Source organism: Scyliorhinus torazame, chromosome 28 (genome assembly GCF_047496885.1).
Source record: "Scyliorhinus torazame isolate Kashiwa2021f chromosome 28, sScyTor2.1, whole genome shotgun sequence".
NCBI classification, from domain to species: Eukaryota; Metazoa; Chordata; class Chondrichthyes; order Carcharhiniformes; family Scyliorhinidae; genus Scyliorhinus; species Scyliorhinus torazame.
The window spans coordinates 13,053,286-13,078,295 of NC_092734.1; the positions used below are offsets into that span (position 1 = coordinate 13,053,286).

Sequence of the window (25,010 nt, forward strand, 5' to 3'; positions counted from 1 at the left end):
CCCCATATTCCAGGAAACTGCAAACAGGAGAAAAATCATGGAGAAAAAGTTTCACCTCATTCATTTATGAGTATATTCCTGACCTGGGATAGCTGCTGTATGTTCCCACATAGCAGAGGACCAAAATAATTCATGTATGAAGTGTTTTAAGATATTTCAACATGGTGTGTTGCTATCTAAATGCAAGGATTCTTTCCTCCTCTCCACCAGTGCTCTTAATCTTTGACCTTTCCATACAAAATAAATGATACAAATGTGTGTTCAATGGATGCCTACTTACAGATGGTGTGGTACGACTGGTAGGAGGCAGAGATTCCAGTGAGGGGAGATTGGAAATCTATCGCAACGGAGTGTGGGGTACAGTGTGTGATGACAGGTGGACTGACCTAAACACTCAGGTTGTTTGCAGACAGCTTGGATTCAGGTAACTTCAAACGCTTTTGACATCCTTTCCTTCGTAGAATGATGCTCATGTCAGCTCTTTGAAAGAACCATCCAGTTAGTCCCATTCCCTTGCTCTTTCCCTGTCAGTGGCTCAGTTGGTCGCACTCTTGCCCCTGAGTCAGACGGCTGAGTCCCAGTCCAGGGCGCGAGCGCAAGAACATAAGTTGACACTCCAGTGCTGTACTGAGGGAGAGTTGCACTGTCAGAGGTGTCACCTTCCAGGTGAGCTGTTAAATCAAGTCTCCAACTGCTCTCTCAGGCGCACATAAAAAAAAATCCGTGGTCTATTTTGGAGATGACCAGGAGGAGTTAACCCTGGTGTCCTGGCTGAGAATTTTCTGGCAAATTGACATCACTCAAAGCAGATAGATTAATTGGTCGTCGTCGCATTGCTGTTTATGCGATCTTGCTGTGTGCAAATTGGCTGCCGTGTTCCTTGCATTGCAACAATGACCATACTTAATTGGTTGTGCAGTGCTTTGCGATGTCTTGAGCTTGTGAAGGGTGCTATATAAATGAAAGTCTTTCACAAAGGATAACACATAATGATGGGCAGGAAGAAATCTTTTGGTTCCTGTCCCAAACACAATTGCGATACCCTGTGTGAATCACAATATGTACACTCTCTGCATCACTCAAATACCATTGGTGAAAGTAAATGCCATAGGCAAGGGGAATGAAGGAGAACATTTGTTTTAATGTATAAATTCTGTCCAGAGATTTGACATGTAAATAGACCCCACCCTTGACAACAGCATCAACCACACACACACAAACACACACACACTGATTCTAAAGCATCTTACGAAGATCACATGAACAGTACAGAACTATATAGAGCTTTAAAGAAATGACTTGTTTTATAACACATGGGGCGGGATTCTCCGACCCCCCGCCGGGTCGGAGAATCGCCAGGGGCTGGCGTGAATCCCGCCCCTGCCGGTTGCCGAATTCTCCGGCACCGGATATTCGGCGGGGGCGGGAATCGCGCCGTGCCGGTTGGCGGGCCCCCCCCCGGTGATTCTCCGGCCCGGATGGGCCGAAGTCCCGCTGCTGGAATGCCTGTCCCGCCGGCGTGGATTAAACCACCTCTCTTACCGGCGTGACAAGGCGGCGCAGGCGGGCTCCGGGGTCCTGGGGGGGGGCGTGGGGCGATCTGGCCCCGGGGGGGTGCCCCCACAGTGGCCTGGCCCACGATCGGGGCTCACCGATCCGCGGGTGGGCCTGTGCCATGGGGGCACTCTTTTCCTTCCGCCTTCGCCACGGTCTCCACCATGGCGGAGGCGGAAGAGACCCCCTCCACTGCGCATGCGCGGGGATGCCGTGAGCGGCCGCTGACACTCCCGCGCATGCGCCGCCCGGCAAAGTCATCTCCGCGCCAGCTGGCGGGGCACCAAAGGCCTTTCCCGCCAGCTGGCGGGGCGGAAATCAGTCCGGCGCAGGCCTAGCCCCTCAAGGTTAGGGCTCGGCCGCTCAAGATGCGGAGGATTCCGCACCTTTGGGGCAGCGCGATGCCGGACTGATTCGCGCCGTTTTTGGCGCCGGTCGGCGGACATCGCGCCGATTGCGGAGAATCCCGCCCCATGGTGGCAGTGCCTTTAAGGGAATTACAGTCCCGGCCTCTTAATTCAAAGTTGCTCAATTCAAATTAATGTAGATTGAAATCATGTGAAATAAAATCAGTTAAATTGCTTCATTTGTGCTGGATCATTTGAGTAATTTTCTTCAGCACAGAATGGCTTTTAAGCAGTGGGATCACTGGATATAGTAAAACCCCGCTGCCTTTTCGAGATTGTTCTTGCTGCATCAGATGTTTGTGCTTATCATTAACCAGTGGCCATGGGACCTTGGCCCCTGAGGCCAAATTTGGCCTGGGACTTGGCTTCATACTCCTGGATGAGGTGGTCTGTACGGGGAGCGAACCGGATCTTCTGGCATGTGCTCGGAGCAATTGGGGCCAACACGACTGCTCGCATCACGAAGATGTGGGTGTGATGTGTGCGCAGGAAGAGGACAACAAAATAAGCGAGTCGAATTTAGGTAAGAAGCCACCTGGCCCATCATGCCTGTGGTAGGGCGATCCAATGGGTTCCACTTTGAAAGTTACTATTGAACCTACTTCCACTTGCCTTTCGAGATGTGGCGCATTTCCGATCACAACTACGCGCCCTGTTTAAAAAACAAATTCTCTCGGGCGGCACGGTGGCCCAGTGGGTTAGCACTGCGGCCTCACGGCGCCGAGGTCCCAGGTTCGATCCCGGCCCCGGGTCACTGTTCGTGCGGAGTTTGCACATTCTCCCCGTGTCTGCGTGGGTTTCACCCCCACAATCCAAAAATGTGCGGAGTTAGGTGGATTGGCCACACTAAATTGTCCCTTACTTGGAAAAAAAATAATCGGGTACTCTAAATTTATTTAAAAAAAAGAAAAATCAAACAAATTCTCCTTGCGTCACCTCTGGTTCTTTCGCCAATCACCTTCAGTCCGCATCCCTCTGGTTTCTGACCTTTCTGCCACTGGAGGTTGTCTCTCCTTATTCACTGTGTCAAAATCCCTCATAATTTTGGGCAGATTGTACAGGAAGAGCAGGACATATTTGGGGAGGGATGGGATTACAAAACAGGGCAGAGCGAGGATGAAAAATCAGAGATGCCCCCAAATTATGGGCAGATGGCACACGCGATGCAAAGAACTCTGAATCCGGAGTTTCTCTGAACTGGTGGGTGGGGTTTTCTCTTGCATCTCACAGCAGCGCTTCTCCTGTGACTGGTTGTGCTGCGTTTACAGGACCAGCCATCCGGCTTGTGGATGGAGAGAACGGCAAAGAGGGACGTGTGGAGGTATACCTCAATGGGGAATGGGGAAGCGTCTGCGATGATGGATGGACGGACCGAGACGCGCGAGTCGTCTGCAGGCAGTTGGGTTACAGGTGCGTCGGGGGGGGCATGACCGTCTTACAACAGTCCATCAGTTCTCCGAAGGCTTCAACCCAAATCATAAAACTAATGGCAACGTTCAGAAAGCTTAGAAACATATTGGCAGGAGATTTGCTTTATGCTTCGCTTCCAATGAGCCAGACATTATCCATATGGGCATCTCCACACCTGAGTTGAGTCTTTGTTTCACCATTGCAAATGATTTGAAATGCAAGTTAACAACAATATAACTGGGAAGTCCGTGAATGCTCCATCTCCTATAACTTTAAGGTTGGTGGTTCATCAGAGAAGGAATTGGAATAAATTAGAATCAAATTAGATACAAGAAGGGAAATAAAGATCGAATTAAGGGAGGGGTAGCAAAACCGACAGAGAGAAAAAGTTTAAAAAATCATTTTTAATAACCTCCATTAAGAATTTACTATCTGTAGGAATGAGACCCCTCAACTTCAGTCATTCCCTTTTTTGGCCTTCAAGGGCAAGTCTCACTTATAAGACCATAAGTCAAATTATTGACCAGGTACTTATTTATTTATTTATTTATTTATCTTCTTTTTTTAAATAAATTTAGAGTATCCAATTCATTTTTTTCCAATTAAGGGGCAATTTAGCGTGGCCAATCCACCTACCCTGCACATCTTTGAGTTGTGGGGGCGAAAACCACGCAAACACGGGGAGAGTGTGCAAACTCCACACGGACAGTGACCCAGAGCCAGGATCGAACCCGGGACCTCGGCGCCGTGAGGCAGCAGTGCTATCCACTGTGCCACCGTGCTGCCCCCCTTGACCGGGTACTTATGACATGAAATAAGCGACCGAAATGTCTCTGCCGAGAATCGTTTGCATTTGCACAATTCCTTGAAACTAACGGGGAGATGGACAGCGTAGGGCAGCACGGTGGCGCAGTGGGTTAGCCCTGCTGCCTCACGGTGCCGAGGTCCCAGGTTTGATTCCGGCTCATATTACAACGCGGCCACTCATCCCAACTAGTTCATGTTGGTGTTTATCCTCCACACGGGCCATAGTCCTAACCTCAAGTAGGTGTCCTATTCCAAAAGAACTGGGAGCACGAATAGTTTGAACAGTCCCTCGAGTCTGCTTCGCCATCCAATAATGGCTGACCTCAACTCCACGTTCGTACTCCATCCCCATAGCCCTCAATTCCCTTTTAGAGTCCAAACCTCTATTGATCTCAGTCTTGGATATCATCACCCATGACTCCCTGGACTTGAGAATCATGAAGATTCAAAATTAATGGAGAAATTTCCTTAGTTCTCGGTCCTCCAGCCAGGGGAAACAGCCTCTCAACGTCTACTCTCACGCCCTTGAAGAATTTGATATATTTCAGTGAGATCATCTCTCATTCTTAACTTCAGAGAATTTACTTAATTCTCTTAACCTCTTAACCCATTCTACTTAACCCCTCATACTCTGTCATCTATTCGTATATTCCTTTATTCCCTTTCCTTCCAACGTAGTCCTAAATGTTGACATTGGTCTCTGCTTCAATCACTAACTGATCGTCATAATCCTTGTTCTTAAGGTTTCTCCAGCTCGTCCTGAAATTTGTTTTTTATTCGTTCATGGGATGTCGGCATCACTGGCTACACCAACATTTGTTGCCCATCCCTAATTGCTCCTGAGAAAGTTGCGGTGGGTCGCCTTCTTCGACCATTACAGTCCATGGGCGGCACGGTGACACAGTGGCTAGCACTGCTGCCTCACAGGGCCAGGGACCCGGGTTCAATTCCAGTCTTGGGTCACTGTCTGTCTGCACGTTCTCCCCGTGTCTGCGTGGGTTTCCTCCGGGTGCTCCGGTTTCCTCCCACAGTCCAAAGATGTGCAGGTTTGGTGGATTGGCCATGATAAAAAAATTGCCCCTTAGTGTCCAGGTTAGGTGGTGTTATGGGGCTAGTGCCGGTTAGGTGGTGTTATGGGGCTAGGGTGGGGGACTGGGGTTGGATTCTCTTTCAGAGGGTCGGTGCAGACTTGATGGGCCTAATGGCCTCCTTCTGCACTGTTGGGATCCATGTGGTTTAAGTGCATTCCCACAGTACCCATATGAAGGAAAGTTCCTTGCATTTTATTTGATATCTATGTTCCCTTGTTCTCGATCGCTCACTGGTTATATGACATTCTGGGAATTTCCCGTGGGTTTCCCCTGATTTTACACCCGTAACATCGGCAGTGTGAAAACCCTGTTTTCACTGTTTATCCAGAGTTTCTGCTTAAGCCGTAACAGCCAAACGTGAGATTCCAGCACTCAGGTGACACCTTCTTTCTACCTCACCCCACTGTTCATCATGTTAAACACTTGGATCAAATCACCCTTCCTGTATGTTTGGGGTGTTGGTAAATATAATGGCCAAAGTCAATTTCCAATCCCAAACCGGAGACAATGTCAAAACAGGAATGAAACTGACAATGAAAGACTCTTTCTCTTGCAGTGGCCAATCCAAAGCGAGAACAATGGCCTATTTTGGGGAGGGTCATGGAGCTATCCACCTGGACAATGTGAGATGTACCGGGCATGAGAACTCCCTGGATGAGTGTGGCACATCCGCCTTCGGAATCCATAACTGCTGGCACAGTGAGGATGCGGGCGTCATCTGTGATTACAAGGAAGATCCACTCGAGGAGCTTAGCAGCGGCAGTGAGTACTGATGGACACTGATGGGCGAGCGGGATAGGCTCCCAATTGGACATTCTTGTCCAGAATTATCGCGGGAGGTTCCTGTCCAATTTGCCCCAGTATAACGGTGAACATTTTGGGTGGGATTTTCCATCATTTCCCTCCCCCGCCACGGCATATTTTCCAGTGAGGGAGGCAGCCTGCCATTGGCCAAGATGGGAGCTTCCAGTCCCGCCGATGGAGTGAAAGGGATCAAGGGATTGGGAGGGGGAAAGACGGGATCAGGGTATTGAACTTGATGATCAGCCATGATTGCAATGGATAGCGGAGCAGGCTCGAAGGGCCGAATGGACTCCTCCAGGCTCCTATTTTCTATGTATGTTTCCATATCTACGGGGCTTTGCATGACCTGCACCCTCCAGTGCTGGGTACACGCCATTGGCGGGACCAGAATGTCCTCTGGCAAGAAGGTATGCAAAACCTCAGTCAATATGCTTATCACACGATCCAAGCCCTGGTGTACAAGTTACTGTCATCAAAATAAATTATCAACTTATGTTATACCTACAGTAAGAAGGATTCTGCCTTGTTTCTTTTTAGATGCTGTCCGAACTTTCATATCACTCTTCTTTTTAGCCTCAATTTCACAAAACTTGGCCAGGAAAATCCAACTTTACTTTCTTCATTTGGGAAAGAAAGAAATGTTTTTATAATCTTTCATTCAAATATTCCCCAGCCTGGTTAGCCTTTCCATAAATTATTCAGGAACTAACAATCCTCAAGCAGGATTGGTATTTGGAAGAAATTGTTTTTTTTGTCGGAAGGTGTTGTGGCGGAGTGCGTAGTGACCCTACCACTGGGCCGGACGCTCCCGGTTTGAATCCTACTCCCAGGACTTGACGGTCAAGCTAGGTGCGTTCACACCACAGCCAAACAGGTAGATTATCAATCCGCCAATCCTTCCAATGTGCCTGTGGCTGGTCAGCTATACCAGTGCAGAGCGGCGCCCCTCGAGCTGTAGGCTCTGGTGACAAGCGAGCGGCCTGTCATAGGAATAAAAGCGAATCACTGCGGATGCTGGAAATCAGAAATAAAAGCAGAAAATGCTGGAAAAGCCCAGCGGGTGGGACAGCGCCTGTGGAGAGAGAACAGAGTTAACGTTTCGAGGCCCTGAGGAAGAGTCGTACGGACCCGAACCATTAACTCTGTTTCTCGCTCCGCAGACGCCGCCTGACCTGCTGAGCCTTTCCAGCATGTTCTGTTTTTATTTCTGCTCCAGGAATAAATCGCCGTGGAAACAGGCAAATGCTTCATGTGCCACCAGATACGGGAGAGGACCAAGGAAGTAACTTGAAGGAGAAGTTAATAGCATTTTAATTAACACATTTTAGAAAGGAACTGGATGAGTATCTCCTTATGAAGGGATCTGGAGGTGATAGAGATGACATTACACATAATATCAAAGGAGAGCGTTTGGTGGCCTGGGTGACTAATTTGTGCCCCTAGTTGTCAGTGCTATTTTGTTTAAAACTACACATTAATTGATTGGCGAAATGTAATCATAAACAAAGCATGATAAGCTACATGACTCTGAATTAGATCTATCCCTTAAAAAGCGTTGTTTAACGCAGGGAACACTCCGATCCCACTGTGAACCCTTATTTAAGATGTGTCCTTTGGCATTTTCTGATGATGATGTTTCAGTCGTCACATGATTGACTTAGGTGGAGATTTGACGCCGATGAATGTTAGTTTGAACATTGATCAGTTTTGTTTGGGCTGTTTAGGTTCGTTATCTTCAGTGTGTGGCCTGCGTTTAATGAATCGTCGTAAAAAGCGAATTATTGGTGGGAATAAATCAATCAGGTAGGAACTGAAAACGGTATTTTAATCAACATTTTTCTGTCCATCAGGAAACTGGCGATGGTCATCTGATAGTCAGCTGTGTCTAACAGCACACGTATACCTAAGTTTGGCTTTACTCTGGGCAAATTGATAATTGCAAAGATTTACCCGCTAGATCACCAGAAAATAAAGTTGTTAATTCTGGGTCTGTTAATGTGTTTGGAAATGAACGAGGATCAGCCTTATGTGGAGAAAGGGGGTTGGGTTAATAGAATAATTAATAGATTAGGTTGATTCACATGAGAGTTAGGAAGAGATTACAGGGGTCTTTGGGCTTAGGGGAACACATGATGCTAATAACTGCTGATGGACTGTAAGGTGCTGCCTTGATGGATCTAATTACCTTTTGGCAGTCCAAGCTTTCTTCTATTATTTCCATCAAGGTAATAAAACAATTGATCCCATTTGTTTATTTTCTTTGGGATCACCTTCACATATTCCTGGCCACCCAAATATTCACCCACCCACAAGCTGTTTTGCTCTTGAGCATCAAGTGCCACAGAGCATCCTAGTTCCAATTCCCAATTGACTAAAGTTCCTAATTTCAATCGGTTAGTTAGAGGAGATAAGAAATAGAGCATAGACCTTTCCTCACAAAGAATCTGGAGTGTGAGCTGGCAAACTGAAAGAACAGGAAGATACCGGTATATTTGCTGACCTCTGTTTCATAAACCACAACCATTACACTTCACTACCTACCCGCATCATGTTCAGTAGATCACTGTTGCTTCACAGCTCCAGGGTCCCAGGTTCGATTCCCGGCTTGGGTCACTGTCTGTGTGGAGTCTGCACGTTCTCCCCGTGTCTGCGTGGGTTTCCTCCGGGTGCTCCGGTTTCCGCCCACAAGTCCCGAAAGACATGTTTGTTAGGTAATTTGGACATTCTGAATTCTCCCTCTGTGTACCCGAACAGGCGCCGGAATGTGGCGACTCGAGGCTTTTCACAGTAACTTCATTGCAGTGTTAATGTAAGCCTTCTTGTGACAGTAAAGACATTTCTTTCAATAGTGAGGTGGGAGGGAGGCTTAGAGAGTGTTCCACATCTGCATGCATTTGTAGTTTCCAAGTTAAATTAGAAGAGGTTTGATGCACAAATTGGACCCTCCTGAATGCCAGTCACTCAAGATTAATGAAATTCAGATGTGAACACATTCAGTGTTATCTGGAGGGCTCATTTGTAACTCATGGGTAGGATATCCACAGTGTCATGTGTTTTTGCATGTTCACAACTGTATCTGTGGAAGATGAGTGTGAAAAGACATGAATTTTCAACTACAGAACATGTAAAGAACATGTTTGCCCTGGAAAATGGTATATATGAAATACTGAAAACCACATTCAGGGCATACTTAAATTTACCCCATAAAAATGGATATTGGAACTGCTTTAAATGGATAGAACTACTATTTGTGACGTGTTCTTTACATCTCATTGCCTGGGCAGCACTGTGACGCGGTGATTAGCACTGCTGCCTATGGTGCTGAGGACCTGGGTTCGAATTCCGGTCCCTGGGTCACTGTCCGTGTGGAGTTTGCACATTCTCCCCATGTCTGTGTGGGTTTCGCCCCCACAACCCAAAGATGTGCAGGGTAGGTGGATTGGCCACGTTAACTTGCCTCTTAATGGGAAAAAATTATTGGGTAGACTAAATTTATTTAAAAAACACATTTATTTTTTTAAATAAATTGAAGAGTACCCAATTATTTTTTTTCCAATTAATAAATTCCTCTATTAAATCTCCCCTTTGCCTTCTCTTCCCAGAGGTGAACGACAGTCCCAGCTTCTCCAGCCTCTCCAAATACTGAAATCGTTCACCCCTGCTCCCATTCTAGTGAATTTCCGCACCCCATCCAAAGATCTGGACAGCTGAGGCCTAACCAGCGCTTCATGAAAGTTTAGCCTAGCTTCTGTTATTTTGTGCTCCATGAGCGGGATTTTCCAGCCCTTACCGCCGGTGGGATCTTCCAGTCTTGCTGGAGGTGACCCCCCCCCCCCCCCCCGTGATAGATTCACAGGTGGCAGGACGGGCGGGCCACGCAAAACGCTGTAGACACTGTCAGAAGACCCTGCCTGCGGCCGATGGTGAGCCACCTCTGCCACTGGAAAACACGAATGGCGACGGGGCCGGAAAATCCCACCCTGTGAAACCAAGGATCCCTTTATAATGGGGAAAAACAGACACGCCATTTTTTTAATTATTCATTCCCGGGATGTGGTCATCACTTGCTGCCGAGCCCTAATGTCCCTTGAACTCATTGGGCAGTTAAGAGTCAACCAAATTTCTGTGGGTCTGGAGTCACATGTAGGCCAGACCAGGTAAGGACGGCAGATTTCCTTCCCCAGAGGGCATTCGCAAACCAGCCGGGTTTTTACGGCCATGGTTTCACGGCCATCATTTAGACTTTTAATTCCAGATTTTTATTGAATTTAAATTTTACCCTCCGTCGTGGCGAGATTCCAACCTGGGTCCCCAGCACGATACCCTGGGGTCCCTGGATTACTAATCCAGCGACGATACCACTCCGCCGCTGCCTCTCCAGCACCTGGGCTCTTCCTAAGCAGCTCCCCTCATCTACGAAACAAAATGTGTAGGTTGCCCGTTTCTCTGTTTTGGTCAACCCTCGACATGCCTGCGCGACACAGTGGTGTTTATCAGTGTTTTTGCAGTAAAGAGATTTCTGACCTGTGTTTCCAGAGGTGGGTGGCCATGGCAAGCCTCGCTGAGGCTGAAGACGTTCTCCCGAGAGAGCCGGCTGCTTTGCGGAGCCACATTGATCAATCACTGCTGGGTGCTGACTGCGGCTCACTGCTTCAAGAGGTTGGTGAAGGAGAAAGAATAACCCTATGTCCTCACTCAGAAAGTACCTTTGGACCTGTTTTCTCATCTCATTTAGATTTGCTAGTGTGGGCAAGGTTTAATATTTGTTTTTGCACCTGAGTGGTATTCCCCAGCCTCAAAGTGGGGAAGCAACTGTGTGGAACTTAACTTGTCTGCGCTAAGGCTGCTGTCCCCTAAGTCTCAGCCGTGGCTCATTGGATCACCGTCTTGCCACCGAGTCCGAAGGCTGTGGCTTCACGTCCCACCGCGGTGACCTGAATATGCTACCCCAGTGCCGGGGAGATGCTGCCTCTCGGATGAGATTGTTTCATTCCCCTGTCGCCCTGGGTGAATGAGTCATGACCACCTTTCTCTTGTGGAAATTCGCGGTGCTCAAAGTTGGCTGTGGCATTCTCCACATTACAACACCAACAAGAATAAATACCTCATTGAATAGGAAGCCGTTTGGAGCATCTGCAGGTCATGAAAGGTTTATATAAATCAATTCTTTGGGCATGGTTCAGCGGACGAATGTTAAAGTCCACTTTTGGGTGTGTTTGGTGGGGTGATTCCCGGCGGTTGCGTCTCCGTGAGTCACCCCACTATTCAACGCCACTTTGCCTTTTTTTGGCCTGGCGGAGTTGATTCCCTGCCGGCGAGTTGGGCGCGTCAGTAGGAACGGCTGCTCGCAGATTAGGGCCCTATTTTGACCAGCAGCCCCGATCTGCCCCTCCCCCCTCCACACCCTTCTTTCAGGCCCTCCCCAGCTTTATCGACTACCCCCCCTGACCCACCCCTGGAACCCCTCTTCACCCTCCTCCAATGAGCAAGACGCCCCCGTCCCGACCCCTGGCACTGCCAGCCTGGCACACTGTCCTTGCCACCTGTGTGCCCTGGCAGTGCCAAGGTGCCCGGGAGTGCCAGCGTACCGTCCTCCCGTCCCTGACCTCTAGGGGTCTCTAATGGGCGGTGAGACCCCCAGAGGTGCCGTCACGCCTGGTCCACGTTTGTCTGAACCAATACTTAACAGCGCCCTGGCAAGGACTCTCAGACGCAGCCATGACTCCCGGATGCCGGGAGAAGCGGCATGCTAGCACAGTGGTTAGCGCTGTTGCTTCACAGCTCCAGGGATCCAGGTTCGATTCCCGGCTTGGGTCACTCTCTGCGTGGGATTCCTCCAGTTTCCTCTCACAAGTCCCAAAAGACACGGACTGGAATTCTCTGATCCCGCGCCGGGGGGGGGGGGCTCGCGAATCCCACCACGCCGCACCAACACCGGGTCGCCAATTCTCCAGTCGGGGGCCGTTGAAAGGGCCCCCCCGGCGATTCTCCGCGCTAGAGGGGCCGAAAGCCCGCCAAGTCCCGCCGGTGTTGTTTATGTACGGTCCTACCCGGCGGGACCTCGCCATTCTGTCTGCGGGGGCCGTGCTGGTGGGGGGGCGGGGGGAGCCATTCCTGGGCGGGGGGGGGCTCCACAGTGGCCAGGCCCATGATCGGGGGGCAACCAATCGGCAGGCGGGCCCCTGTAGTGCTCCGCCATGTTGCTCGTGGGCCGGCGCGAAGACGGCCGTTGTGCGCGTGCACGGTCCCACGCCGGCCATGGCGCACATGCACGGACTCGCACCGGGGGGGGGGGGGCCGATGTTCCTGCGCACTGGCTTTCGCCGCCGGAGCAGCGGACAACACTCTGGCGCCGTTCTAGCGCCCTAGGAAGGAGTGAATGCCTGGGGCCTGGAGGCCCGTTGACGCCAGCGTCACCCGCGACGGTTTTGACGCCGGCATTAACATTTGGCCAGGATTTTGGAGAATCGCGACCATGCTTGTCACGTGAATATATATTAAATAATACTCATGAATCGTTGGAGAGAGAGCCTGCCAGGACAAAACCAAAACACCTCTATTCAGATTAGAGTTGTAGGACCTACTGACTCATCAGACAGACCTGGCTCCTCCCATTATCTACATCATCTGTACCCAAAGCGTAAGGCATTCTTTTGTCTCTTCTCACAAGATGTCACTTGCCTTGTTTAGCCAGGATCAGACACAAGCTCCTTGTTAAATTATCTACACCCCAGGGGTCCTTCAAACATAAAATAATATTCCATTAGCTAGCTATTTGTAAACAAATAAATAGTTTTCAAGAGCAGGATTTTCCAGTCACGTGTTTATTTGCGGCACACCGGTCGCTGGTGGCGGGATTCTCTCTTCCCGCTGCTTGTCAATGGGAATTCCCATGGAAGCCACCCCACGCCGCCAGGAAACCCGCGGGCAGGCGCACACTCCCAGCGGGCAAAGAGAATCCCAATGGAGAATTCAAACCAAGATCTATTGGCAGAATACTTCACCTGCAAATCAATCATTACTTCAATTTTATCACATTTTAATCCCCGCTCCAGCAACCATGGTGTCCGTCTTCATCATAACCCAGGTTTTAATAATGTTACTGCAAAAAATATAAATTATGACAATTTCTGAACTTTCATCACAGTTACATCCTTGGCAAAGTTTAAATACACTTCCACCGACAATAATATGAATGTAATTATCTTTTTAAATGAAAGAAATAAGGACTTGCTTTTAACGAGCAACTAGCCGAATTTCAGGATGTCCCACAGCCGTTGAAGTGCTTGGGGCAGTGTAGTCACTGTTATAACAGGACCATGGTCACCTGGTGTAGTGTTAGTTGATTTTGGAGTCAGTCGGACTTCCGGGTGCGGCTATGCAGAGCTAGGTCGCATATTCGGTAGCTCCCGCTTGGAACGCACTTTTGGGCACTTTTACCGGGCCCCCACGGCATTTGTTTGACATTTCCCGGTGTGGGAAGAAGACTGCAGCATTCCCCTGACAGTGTCCCCCAGGAATGTTATGTCTTTTGGCTACCAGACCCGGCAGAAACAGTAAAAGATTTGGCTTGAGCTGCAGGAATAGACAAAGGCCTCTTCCAGCATGCAGGCGGGGGAAGGGCAAGCTTAAAGCTGCAATCTGACTTGACTCTATCAAAGGTGAATTCTAGCAGCAGAGGGAACAACTGTGAAAAGATCTACCAAGGCCATTGAAGAAGCAGGAACGAGGCTTCCGGTGGCGGCCATGGAGGAGTAGGTCGCGCATTCGGCAGCTCCCATTTGGAACGGACCCTCAGACCTATTTCAGGAGTTTCCATAGACTTTTTGGGGCAGACTGGTGAAGCGAACACTGCCAAAAGGATTCCCTCTCGACTTCCGGTTGCGGCTATACAGAACTAAGCCGCACGGTTCGGCAGCTCCCGCTATCACGGACTTTCGGCTCGTTAGAGGAGCCCCAACGGAACTTTTTTTTTTTTTTTTGATGCCACCCGTGGGGAAGGGAAGAGAGAGGTCCCCCTCCTGGCGGTGAGAGTGGAGCAGAACGAGGCGCTACACAAGAGGTGGGCGGGGAGACTCGAAGACCTGGAGAACAGGTCGAGGAGAAAGAATCTGCGAATCCTGGGTCTCCCTGAGGGAATGGAGGGGGCTGATGCCGGGGCATACGCGAGCACGATGCTCGAGGCGATGATGGGCACGAGGGCCCCTTCGAGGCTGCTGGAGTTGGACGGGGCACATCGGGTGCTGGCGAAGAAGCCCCAGGCAAATGAGCTGCCAAGTGCGATGGTGGTGAGGTTCCACCGGTTCACGGACAGAGAGTGGGTCCTGAGATGGGCCAAGAAGGAGCGGAGCAGTAAGTGGGACAATGCAGAGATCCGAATATACCCGGACTGGAGCATGGAGGTTGCAAAGCGGAGAGTGGGTTTCAACCGGGCCAAAGCGGCGTTGTACTGGAAAGAAGTGAAACTCGGAATGCTGCAGCCAGCGCGACTGTGGGTCACATACAAGGGCCAACACTATTACTTTGAAACGCCTGAAGAGGCGTAGACCTTTGTACGAGCCGAAAAGTTGGACTCTAACTGAGGGTTTGTGAGGGTGGGGGGGATGTTTTGGGGTTTGATGTGTGATGGTTGTTGTGTATAGGGGGTCAATCACGGGCAGGAAATGCTACATGGGCTGGGGGAGAGAGACAAGGCCGTGACAGGAGCTGCGCCAGAGGGGGCGGAGCGGGCTTTGGAAAGCGTGGGGTGTTTCCCGCGCGCGGGAAGAAAGGCGGGAAGGGGAACAAAGGAATGCATATGGATTGGGAGACTCCCACGCGGGGAGGTCAATGGGACGGCGGGGGAAGCCGGGGTCAGCAGGCGTCAGCTGACTTACGGGAGTGACATGGGGGGAGCAAAAAAGCTAGACAGGGGTCTAGTGGGGGGAGGGGAGGGGGGAGGGGGGGGGAAGGGTTGCTGCTGCCCCCAAAAAAAGAAGAAAACGAAAAAAAAAGAAAGATTTTGGAGTCAGTAGTCAGCCTCTTGCTTGGTTAGTGCCAATTCCTATTCTTGTTTCCTTTCTGCCATTTTTCCTCCAAAACCACCGTCTTCTTAAAGAATTCCTGTTTCGGGGGAGCAGCATTGAGCTGTCCACCAACTATAACAATTAGCACATTTACAGCACCTTTAGTGTGATAACACGCCTTTTGTGAGGGCCACGAAGAATCCAGCACGAGTTTTAAGGATACAAAAAAATAACATTTATTTACAGTAACATATATATATATATATATATATACAACAGCAGCAGCAACTTTGCTTGCTGCTCACTCCTTCCTGCTGGTCCCAAACTGGCTAGCTTTATTTATACAGGGAGTCTGCTAATGATTTCTCCGCCTCCCCTCATTGGGGAAGCTCATACTCCCACAGGATTGTGGGATTGTCATTAGTCCCCAGCCAATGGTAAGCAGGCAGGTTATAACAACGCCCCAAGTGGCTTCACAGGAACATCGCCAAACATCAAAAGAGTTGGAGAGGGGCAGCACGGTGGCACAGTGGGTTAGCCCTGCTGCCTCACGGCGCCGAGGTCCCAGGTTTGATCCCAGCTCTGGGTCACTGTCCGTGTGGAGTTTGCACATTGTTTGCGTGGGTTTCGCCCCCACAACAAGATGTGCAAGGTAGGTGGATTGGCCACGCTAAATTGTCCCTGATTGGAAAAGATGAATTGGGCACTCTACATTTATGAGAAAAAAAAAAGAAATGGCGAGGAAGTGAATTCCGGGGCCTAACACCTCGGCCGCCCATGGCAGAGCGATGAAAATTGGAGGATTGTGGGGATGGTGGGGTTTACAGAGATAGGGAAGGGTTGAGGCCAGGGAGAGATTTCAAAACAAGAATGAGAATTATTTTTAAAACTAAGACATTGCAAGAATGGGAGAAAATTCTTGAAATGGTTCTGTCAGCTGATATTTTGGAGCCAATAGAAGTTATTACAATTGTCCTTTTAAAAAACTTTATGGGATGTGGGCATCACTGCCTGGACGAACATTTATTGCCCCGTCCTGTTTTCCCTGCTGGGCCATTTCAGAGCGGCATTGGAGAGTCAACCACATTGCTTAGGGTCTGTAGTCACATGTAGGCCTGACCAGGTAAGGACGGCGGTTCACTGTCTGTGCGGAGTCTGCACGTTCTTCCGTGTCTGCTCCAGGTGCTCCGGTTTCCTCCCACAAGTCCCGAAAGACGTGCTTGTTAGGTGAATTGGACATTCTGAATTCACCCTCTGTGTACCCGAACAGGTGCCGGAGAGTGGCAACTAGGGGCTTTTCACAGTAACTTCACTGCAGTGTTAATGTAAGCCTACACTATGAAAAGATTATTACTATTATTAGATTTCCTTCCCTAAAGGACATCAGTGAACCAGATAGGTTTTTACAACAATTGGCATCTCTTAATTCCAGATTTGTATTGAATTCAAATCTCACCACCTGCCTCGGTGGGGTTTGAACCCAGATCACCTGGGCCTCTGGATTACTAGTCCAGTAAAATATCACTGCGCCACCACCTCCTGCCATGTTACTCTCCTTGATACCCTTGGGTTGAATACATGCAGTGCTAAATCCTGTGAGCACCAGGCGGTCTTCCATGGAAGCTGGGAGTTTACAATTAAATCAGCTCTTATTTCCTAACGTTGTTTCCTGTGCCTGATTGCAGGCTGATCCCTCCTTTTGCCCACCTTCCTGTGCTGATGGACAGCAGCCTTTATCAAACTCTCAGCACCGGGCACCAGAATACAGTGGACAGGATAATTGCTGGTGCAAGTTCTTGCTATTACAGGGAACGGCAGGGGAACAAAATGGAAGAACAGCTACTCGTGGAAAGAAAGACTTGCATTTATATAGAACCTAAGATTACCCTCAGGGTGGCCCAAAGCAATAAAGTACTTTTTAAGTGCTGTCACAATAAAGAAATGCGACAGTCTACTTCTGCACAGCAAGCTCCAACGGACTACAGTTGCCAACTCTGCAGGATTGCCCTGGAGTATCCAGGGATTCAAGATTAATCTCCAGAACACTGCTGCAAGCAACATTTAGGTAGAAAAAATGATAGGTGCTGATGCACTATCAATTACGACGAGACGAGAGTAGAGAGTCATCGAGGCTTTATTAAGCAGAGATGTGTAGCCTCCTGCAGCTGCTGCCGAAATGGCTGCAGCTGGGTGAGCACACACATTTATACTCCACCTACTGGGCGGAGCCAGCAGGTAGGGATCCACCCCCGTACCTGTAGTACAGGAGCCTTACCGTATTACTTCTCATATATGTAATATATACAAACAGTGGTGACTACCACAGGCGCATTAAAGGAAGTAAATATTTTTCCTTTTGTTTTAAAGCTTCCATTTCTGGGTTATATAAATACAAGGCATGTTCACTAATCACATATAATTGATTTGAGTATTGAAGAGTATGATCGCTTGGTAATTGGGGCGGGGAAGTGTGATGGCACAAGGGTAGATGCATTAGGTAGCCAATGGCAAGACCCTGAGGAGAGAATTGGAGGAGACAGACCCTGTGTTAGAATTTCCAGGTATACCACCAACCAGATTTGGCAACCCTACCACTGACAGCAATGTGATAATGACCAGATTATCGTGTTTGTTGAATGATAAATATTGGTTAGGACAGCAGGAGACCTCTCCTTGTCTTCTTAGAAGGGCCGGGGGGGGGGGGGGGGGGGGGGGGAGGCCTCAGGCTAACATTTCATCTCAAAGGCATCAGTTGCAATAGTGCAGAGCTGCCTCAGCACAACACTGGAGCATTCGCTCAAATTGTCCCGCTCACTTCCTCTGCGTAGGCCTTTAATCTGCAACGGCCTGACACACAGATAAGGTCACCACTTACTAAGCCACTCAGGGTAGCCCAGGGCACCTTGAAAATGGAGCACATGAAATGGAAACCAGGAGAAACCATCCATTTAAAAACCTTCAATTTAAAAAAAAACCAGGCCTGTGTGTTGACCGAGCTGTTGAACTTTTCAGGTTTGGTAACGACACTCGACATTACTTTATACGGGTCGGAGACTATCACACCGCTGTGGAGGATGAGTACGAGCGAGAGATTCCCGTTGAAAAGATCGTCGCGCACAAGAACTACAAGCTGGACAGCAATGATAATGACATAGCGCTGGTCAGAATGAAGGGCAAAGAAGGACATTGCGTGACGTTTAATCAATATACTACTCCAGTCTGTTTACCAGGCAGGAAGGAAAAGATCAGAATAAACAGGCAGACCTGCTACATCACTGGTTGGGGAGATACAGGTAAGCTGATTGACCGTTGATCCGCGAGGGAGTTCAGGGTCATGGGGTGAGAGGGAGGGAAATGGAGTTAAGGCCAGAATCAATAGTACTAAATGGTGTAGCAGGCCGAGGGGCTGATTGGCCTACTTCTGTTCCTGTTCTTCATCTATTTTCTTAATTTTCCAACCCCTGCAATTATTTGTAGCATTTCATTGGATCCATAGCAAAAACTGGTCAGTGCTGAAGTTTGTGCACCACACAAGCCTCCTTTCATAGAACTCCATCAAGATATCATTCTGTTCATTTCTCCATCAAGTTTTTATCTCGCTTCCCTGCAGGTGTTTCTATATCATTCACCTGGACGATGGTGACTAGTTCCAAATTCAAATCACTCGCTGTGAGAATAGGCTTCTCCTGAATTCTTTATTAGTGAGGATCTTGGTCCAGAGTTTCCACTTTGGGGACAACAGGAAACTAAATCTGTCCTGTTTTTCCAATGTTGAGGCTCAAGTTTCGCTCAAACTCATTTGAGAGTCATACATAGCAAAATCTCCCGCAAGCAATTGAGCAGGTTTTGTGAGGGCCACGAAGAATCCAGCACGAGTTGAAGGATAGAAAGAAATAATATTTATTTACAATAACGTTTATATATACAGCAACAACTCCCTTGCTGCTCACTCTCCTCGAGCCGGTTCCAAACTGGCCAGCTTTATTCATGCAGGGAATCTGCTAATGATTTCTCCGCCCCCCCCCCTCATTGGGGAAGCTCATACTCCCAAAGGATTGTGGGATTGCCATTAGTCCCCAGCCAGTGGTAAGCAGGCAGGTTATAACAGCAGGGAATTGGAATGCGATAGTTTATTTGTTTCCCTTTGTGCGGTGAGGCGGCACGGTGGTTAGCACTGCTGCCTCAGCGCCAGGGACCCCGGGTTCAATTCCGGCCTCGGGTGTCTGCGCGGAGTCTGCACGTTCTGCCCATGTCTGCGTGGGTTTCCTCCGGGTTCTCCGCTTTCCTCCCATGGTCCAAAGATGTGCAGGTTAGGTGGATTGGCCGTGCTAAAATTGGCCCTTAGAACATAGAACATAGAACAATACAGCACAGTACAGGCCCTTCGGCCCACGATGTTGCACCGAAACAAAAGCCATCTAACCTACACTATGCCATTATCATCCATATGTTTATCCAATAAACTTTTAAATGCCCTCAATGTTGGCGAGTTCACTACTGTAGCAGGTAGGGCATTCCACGGCCTCACTACTCTTTGCGTAAAGAACCTACCTCTGACCTCTGTCCTATATCTATTACCCCTCAGTTTAAAGTTATGTCCCCTCGTGCCAGCCATTTCCATCCGCAGGAGAAGGCTCTCACTGTCCACCCTATCCAACCCCCTGATCATTTTGTATGCCTCTATTAAGTCTCCTCTTAACCTTCTTCTCTCCAACGAAAACAACCTCAAGTCCATCAGCCTTTCCTCATAAGATTTTCCCTCCATACCAGGCAACATCCTGGTAAATCTCCTCTGCCCCGCTCCAAAGCCTCCACATCCTTCCTGTAATGCGGTGACCAGAACTGTACGCAATACTCCAAATGCGGCCATACCAGAGTTCTGTACAGCTGCAACATGACCTCCTGACTCCGGAACTCAATCCCTCTACCAATAAAGGCCAACACTCCATAGGCCTTCTTCACAACCCTATCAACCTGGGTGGCAACTTTCAGGGATCTATGTACATGGACACCTAGATCCCTCTGCTCATCCACACTTTCAAGAACTTTACCATTAGCCAAATATTCCGCATTCCTGTTATTCCTTCCAAAGTGAATCACCTCACACTTCTCTACATTAAACTCCATTTGCCACCTCTCAGCCCAGCTCTGCAGCTTATCTATATTCCTCTGTAACCTGCTACATCCTTCCACACTATCGACAACACCACCGACTTTAGTATCGTCTGCAAATTTACTCACCCAACCTTCTGCGCCTTCCTCTAGGTCATTGATAAAAATGACAAACAGCAACGGCCCCAGAACAGATCCTTGTGGTACTCCACTTGCGACTGTACTCCATTCTGAACATTTCCCATCAACCACCACCCTCTGTCTTCTTTCAGCTAGCCAATTTCTGATCCACATCTCTAAATCACCCTCAATCCCCAGCCTCCGTATTTTCTGCAATAGCCTACCGTGGGGAACCTTATCAAACGCTTTGCTGAAATCCATATACACCACATCAACTGTTCTACCCTCATATACCTGTTCAGTCACCTTCTCAAAGAACTCAATAAGGTTTGTGAGGCATGACCTACCCTTCACAAAGCCATGCTGACTATCCCTGATCATATTATTCCTATCTAGATGATTATAAATCTTGTCTCTTATCATCCCCTCCAAGACTTTACCCACTACAGACGTGAGGCTCACCGGTCTATAGTTGCCGGGGTTGTCTCTGCTCCCCTTTTTGAACAAAGGTACCACATTTGCTGTCCTCCAGTCCTCTGGCACTATTCCTGTAGCCAATGATGACATAAAAATCAAAGCCAAAGGTCCAGCAATCTCTTCCCTGGCCTCCCAGAGAATCCTAGGATAAATCCCATCAGGTCCCGGGGACTTATCTATTTTCAGCCTGTCCAGAATTGCCAACACCTCTTCCCTACGTACCTCAATGCCATCTATTCTATTAGCCTGGGGCTCAGCATTCTCCTCCACAACATTATCTTTTTCCTGAGTGAATACTGACGAAAAATATTCATTTAGTATCTCGCCTATCTCTTCAGACTCCACACACAATTTCCCATCCCTGTCCTTGACTGGTCCTACTCTTTCCCTAGTCATTCGCTTATTCCTGACATACCTATAGAAAGCTTTTGGGTTTTCCTTGATCCTTCCTGCCAAATACTTCTCATGTCCCCTCCTTGCTCGTCTTAGCTCTCTCTTTAGATCCTTCCTCGCTACCTTGTAACTCTCCAACGCCCCAACCGAAACTTCACACCTCATCTTCACATAGGCCTCCTTCTTCCTCTTAACAAGAGATTCCACTTCCTTGGTAAACCACGGTTCCCTCGCTCGACGCCTTCCTCCCTGCCTGACCGGTACATACTTATCAAGAACACGCAGTAGCTGATCCTTGAACAAGCCCCACTTGTCCAGTGTGCCCAACACTTGCAGCCTACTTCTCCACCTTATCCCCCCCAAGTCACGTCTAATGGCATCATAATTGCCCTTCCCCCAGCTATAACTCTTGCCCTGCGGTGTATACTTATCCCTTTCCATCATTAACGTAAACGTCACCGAATTGTGGTCACTGTCCCCAAAGTGCTCTCCTACCTCCAAATCCAACACCTGGCCTGGTTCATTACCCAAAACCAAATCCAACGTGGCCTCGCCTCTTGTTGGCCTGTCAACATATTGTTTCAGGAAACCTCCTGCACACACTGTACAAAAAACGACCCATCTATTGTACTCTAACTATATCTTTTCCAGTCAATATTTGGAAAGTTAAAGTCTCCCATAATAACTACCCTGTTACTTTCGCTCATATCCAGATTCATCTTCGCCATCCTTTCCTCTACATCCCTAGAACTATTAGGAGGCCTATAAAAAACTCCCAACAGGGTGACCTCTCCTTTCCTGTTTCTAACTTCAGCCCATACTACCTCGGAAGAAGAGTCCCCATCTAGCATCCTCTCCGCCACCGTAATACTGCTCTTGACTAGCAGCGCCACACCTCCCCCTCTTTTGCCTCCTTCTCTGAGCTTACTAAAACACCTAAACCCCGGAACCTGCAACATCCATTCCTGTCCCTGCTCTATCCATGTCTCCGAAATGGCCACAACATCGAAGTCCCAGGTACCAACCCATGCTGCCAGTTCCCCTATCTTGTTTCGTATACTCCTGGCATTGAAGTAGACACACTTCAAACCACCTACCTGAACACTGGCCCCCTCCTGCGACGTCAAATCTGTGCTCCTGACCTCTCTACTCTCATTCTCCCTTACCCTAAAACTACAATCCAGGTTCTCATGCCCCTGCTGCATTAGTTTAAACCCCCCCCAAAGAGCACTAACAAATCTCCCCCCCAGGATATTTGTGCCCCTCAGGTTCAGATGTAGACCATCCTGTCTGTAGAGGTCCCACCTTCCCCAGAAAGAGCCCCAGTTATCCAGAAATCTGAATCCCTCCCGCCTGCACCATCCCTGTAGCCACATGTTTAAATGCTCTCTCTCCCTATTCCTCATCTCACTATCACGTGGCACGGGCAACAACCCAGAGATAACAACTCTGTTTGTTCTAGTTCTGAGCTTCCATCCTAGCTCCCTGAAAGCCTGCCTGACATCCTTGTCCCCTTTCCTACCTATGTCGTTATTGCCAATGTGGATCACGACTTGGGGCTGCTCCCCCTCCCCCCTAAGGACCCGGAAAACACGATCCGAGACATCACGTACCCTTGCACCTGGGAGGCAACATACCAAACGTGAGTCTCTCACGCTCCCACAAAATCTCCTATCTGTGCCTCTGACTATAGAGTCCCCAATTACTAATGCTCTGCTCATCTCCCCTCTTCCCTTCTGAGCAACAGGGACAGACTCCGTGCCAGAGGCCCGTACCCCATGGCTTACCCCTGGTAAGTCTCCCCCCACACAAGTATCCAAAGCGGTATACTTGTTTCTCAGGGGAACGACCGCAGGGGATCCCTGCACTGACTGCTTTTTCCCAGTCCCTCTTACAGTTACCCACCTATCTCCAATCTTTGGTGTAACTAATTCCCTGAAGCTGCTATCTATGACCCCTTCTGCCTCCCGAATGATCCGAAGTTCTTCCAACTCCAGCTCCAGTTCCCTAACTCGGTCTTGGAGGAGCTGGAGATGGCAGCACTTCCTGCAGGTAAAATCAGCAGGGACACTAACTGCATCCCTCACCTCAAACATCCTGCAGGAGGAACATTGCACTCCCTTCCCTGCCATTCCTCTAACTTTCTACCAAGATCTGGCTAACAACTAAATTAAATTTTTTATAAAAAATAATAATATAATAAAATATGGTACTTACCTCAGACCAATGGGTTTTATTATTAGGTTAGAGGAGGAGGGCGGGTGGGAGACACTACACGTGTAGTGTCTCAGGTTTCCTCTCCACCAGAATATATTGGTGAGGGTCTTCCCAGACGTCCGCGGGTCGACTTCCTGTTCCCGCCTAAAACACTAATCTAAAAAAAAGAAAAATTCTCAGCTCCTGCTGAAACTGACTCACCAGCTGTTCTCCCGCCGAAATCGACTGGCCTGCCCCTGCAAAGACAAGTGCTTTTAAAGGACAGACTTACCTCCCAGCAGCCACTTCCGCACTGCTCCCACTGAAACTGACTCACCAGCTGTTCTCACGCCGAAATCGACAGGCCTGCCCCTGCAAAGACAAGTGCTTTTAAAGGACAGACTTACCTCCCAGCAGCCACTTCCGCACTGCTCCCGCTGAAACTGACTCACCAGCTGTTCTCCCGCCGAAATCGACAGGCCTGCCCCTGCAAAGACAAGTGCTTTTAAAGGACAGACTTACCTCCCAGCAGCCACTTCCGCACTGATCCCACTGAAACTGACTCACCAGCTGTTCTCCCGCTGAAATCGACTTAGTGTGCAGGTGAGGTGGGGTTGCGGAGATAGGGAGGGTGGGTGGGCCTAGATAGAGATAGAACGATCATTCAGAAGATCGGCGCAGACTCGATGGGTTCAATTTCTAAAAAAAAAATAATGTCATCAACTTTGCCAGTTGCAAGCTCCACCTTAACACATTGAAACAAAATGGCTGACACCGGCCACTCCAGTGCAATGCAATGACCAATTGTTATTCTGACCCACTTTTTCAGGAAGATCCTATTCAAGAACTCTACTGCAAGGTGCTGTACCTTTACTGCCAAGGAGGATCTGTGAAAACCGTTACATGGGCAAGTTTACTGCCCGCATGATTTGCGCGGGCAATCTGTCGGAGCACAAGCGGGTAGATAGTTGCCAGGGCGACAGCGGAGGGCCTCTAATGTGCCAACGCACCGGAGGACGCTGGGTCATTTTAGGGATCACCTCATGGGGCTACGGATGCGGAAGAAAGGACTCTCCCGGCGTTTACTCGAAAGTCTCCAAATTTGTCTCTTGGATTAAGAAAGTGGCTGAAACCAAAGTGAAAACACAGGAAAACACAGGCAGCAAGCGGCCTCGAAAGGCATAAAGTGGTGTTGGGAGATGGGCGGGCGGGCGGGATGCAAACTGGTCCAAACAATAAAAGCTGCTGAATTATTTCTTACTCGGATGCACCAAAGATCTTCTGGAGCAATAATTGGGATACAGTTGAATCTCTCTCCGTGAGACCCTTAAAATGAAATCAACCCACACGGTGTTCGAATAAACATGACAATAAAGAAACAGTTGATGCCAGGGATTACCTGGGTGAGGGCTAGGCTGATGTTTGACAATCTCGTTGTCAGTTATTTAAATATGCATTGCATTATTTTTCCCAGCTTTGTTTTTGAATACTCAAATTTTTTGAGAAAGATTTCTTCCATCCACCACTCTGGCAAAAGTGGGCTTTGTCTTAGTTTTCCAATTTCAGCGTCGGTAGATCAGGTCAGAATTCTCCCCCTTTTTACTCATTTTGTCAACCTGAACGAGGGTCAGTTT

The 25,010-nt window shown here is 48.8% G+C and overlaps 1 protein-coding gene across 3 annotated transcripts in view; it reads left to right on the top strand.

The window, feature by feature from the left end:
- The window catches only part of LOC140403534 (neurotrypsin), a 43,249-nt gene extending 18,672 nt beyond the window's left edge, over positions 1 to 24,577 (top strand). For all 3 annotated transcript variants that reach the window (XM_072491509.1, XM_072491510.1, XM_072491511.1), the window contains 8 exons: positions 283 to 424; positions 2,279 to 2,484; positions 3,230 to 3,371; positions 5,826 to 6,031; positions 7,798 to 7,876; positions 10,610 to 10,732; positions 18,091 to 18,371; positions 24,206 to 24,577. In XM_072491509.1, coding sequence (XP_072347610.1) covers positions 283 to 424; positions 2,279 to 2,484; positions 3,230 to 3,371; positions 5,826 to 6,031; positions 7,798 to 7,876; positions 10,610 to 10,732; positions 18,091 to 18,371; positions 24,206 to 24,561 — 1,535 coding nt within the window. In that variant the 3' untranslated portion in view covers positions 24,562 to 24,577. The remainder of the gene's footprint in view (positions 1 to 282; positions 425 to 2,278; positions 2,485 to 3,229; positions 3,372 to 5,825; positions 6,032 to 7,797; positions 7,877 to 10,609; positions 10,733 to 18,090; positions 18,372 to 24,205) is intronic.
- The last annotated feature ends 433 nt before the right edge of the window (positions 24,578 to 25,010 follow it).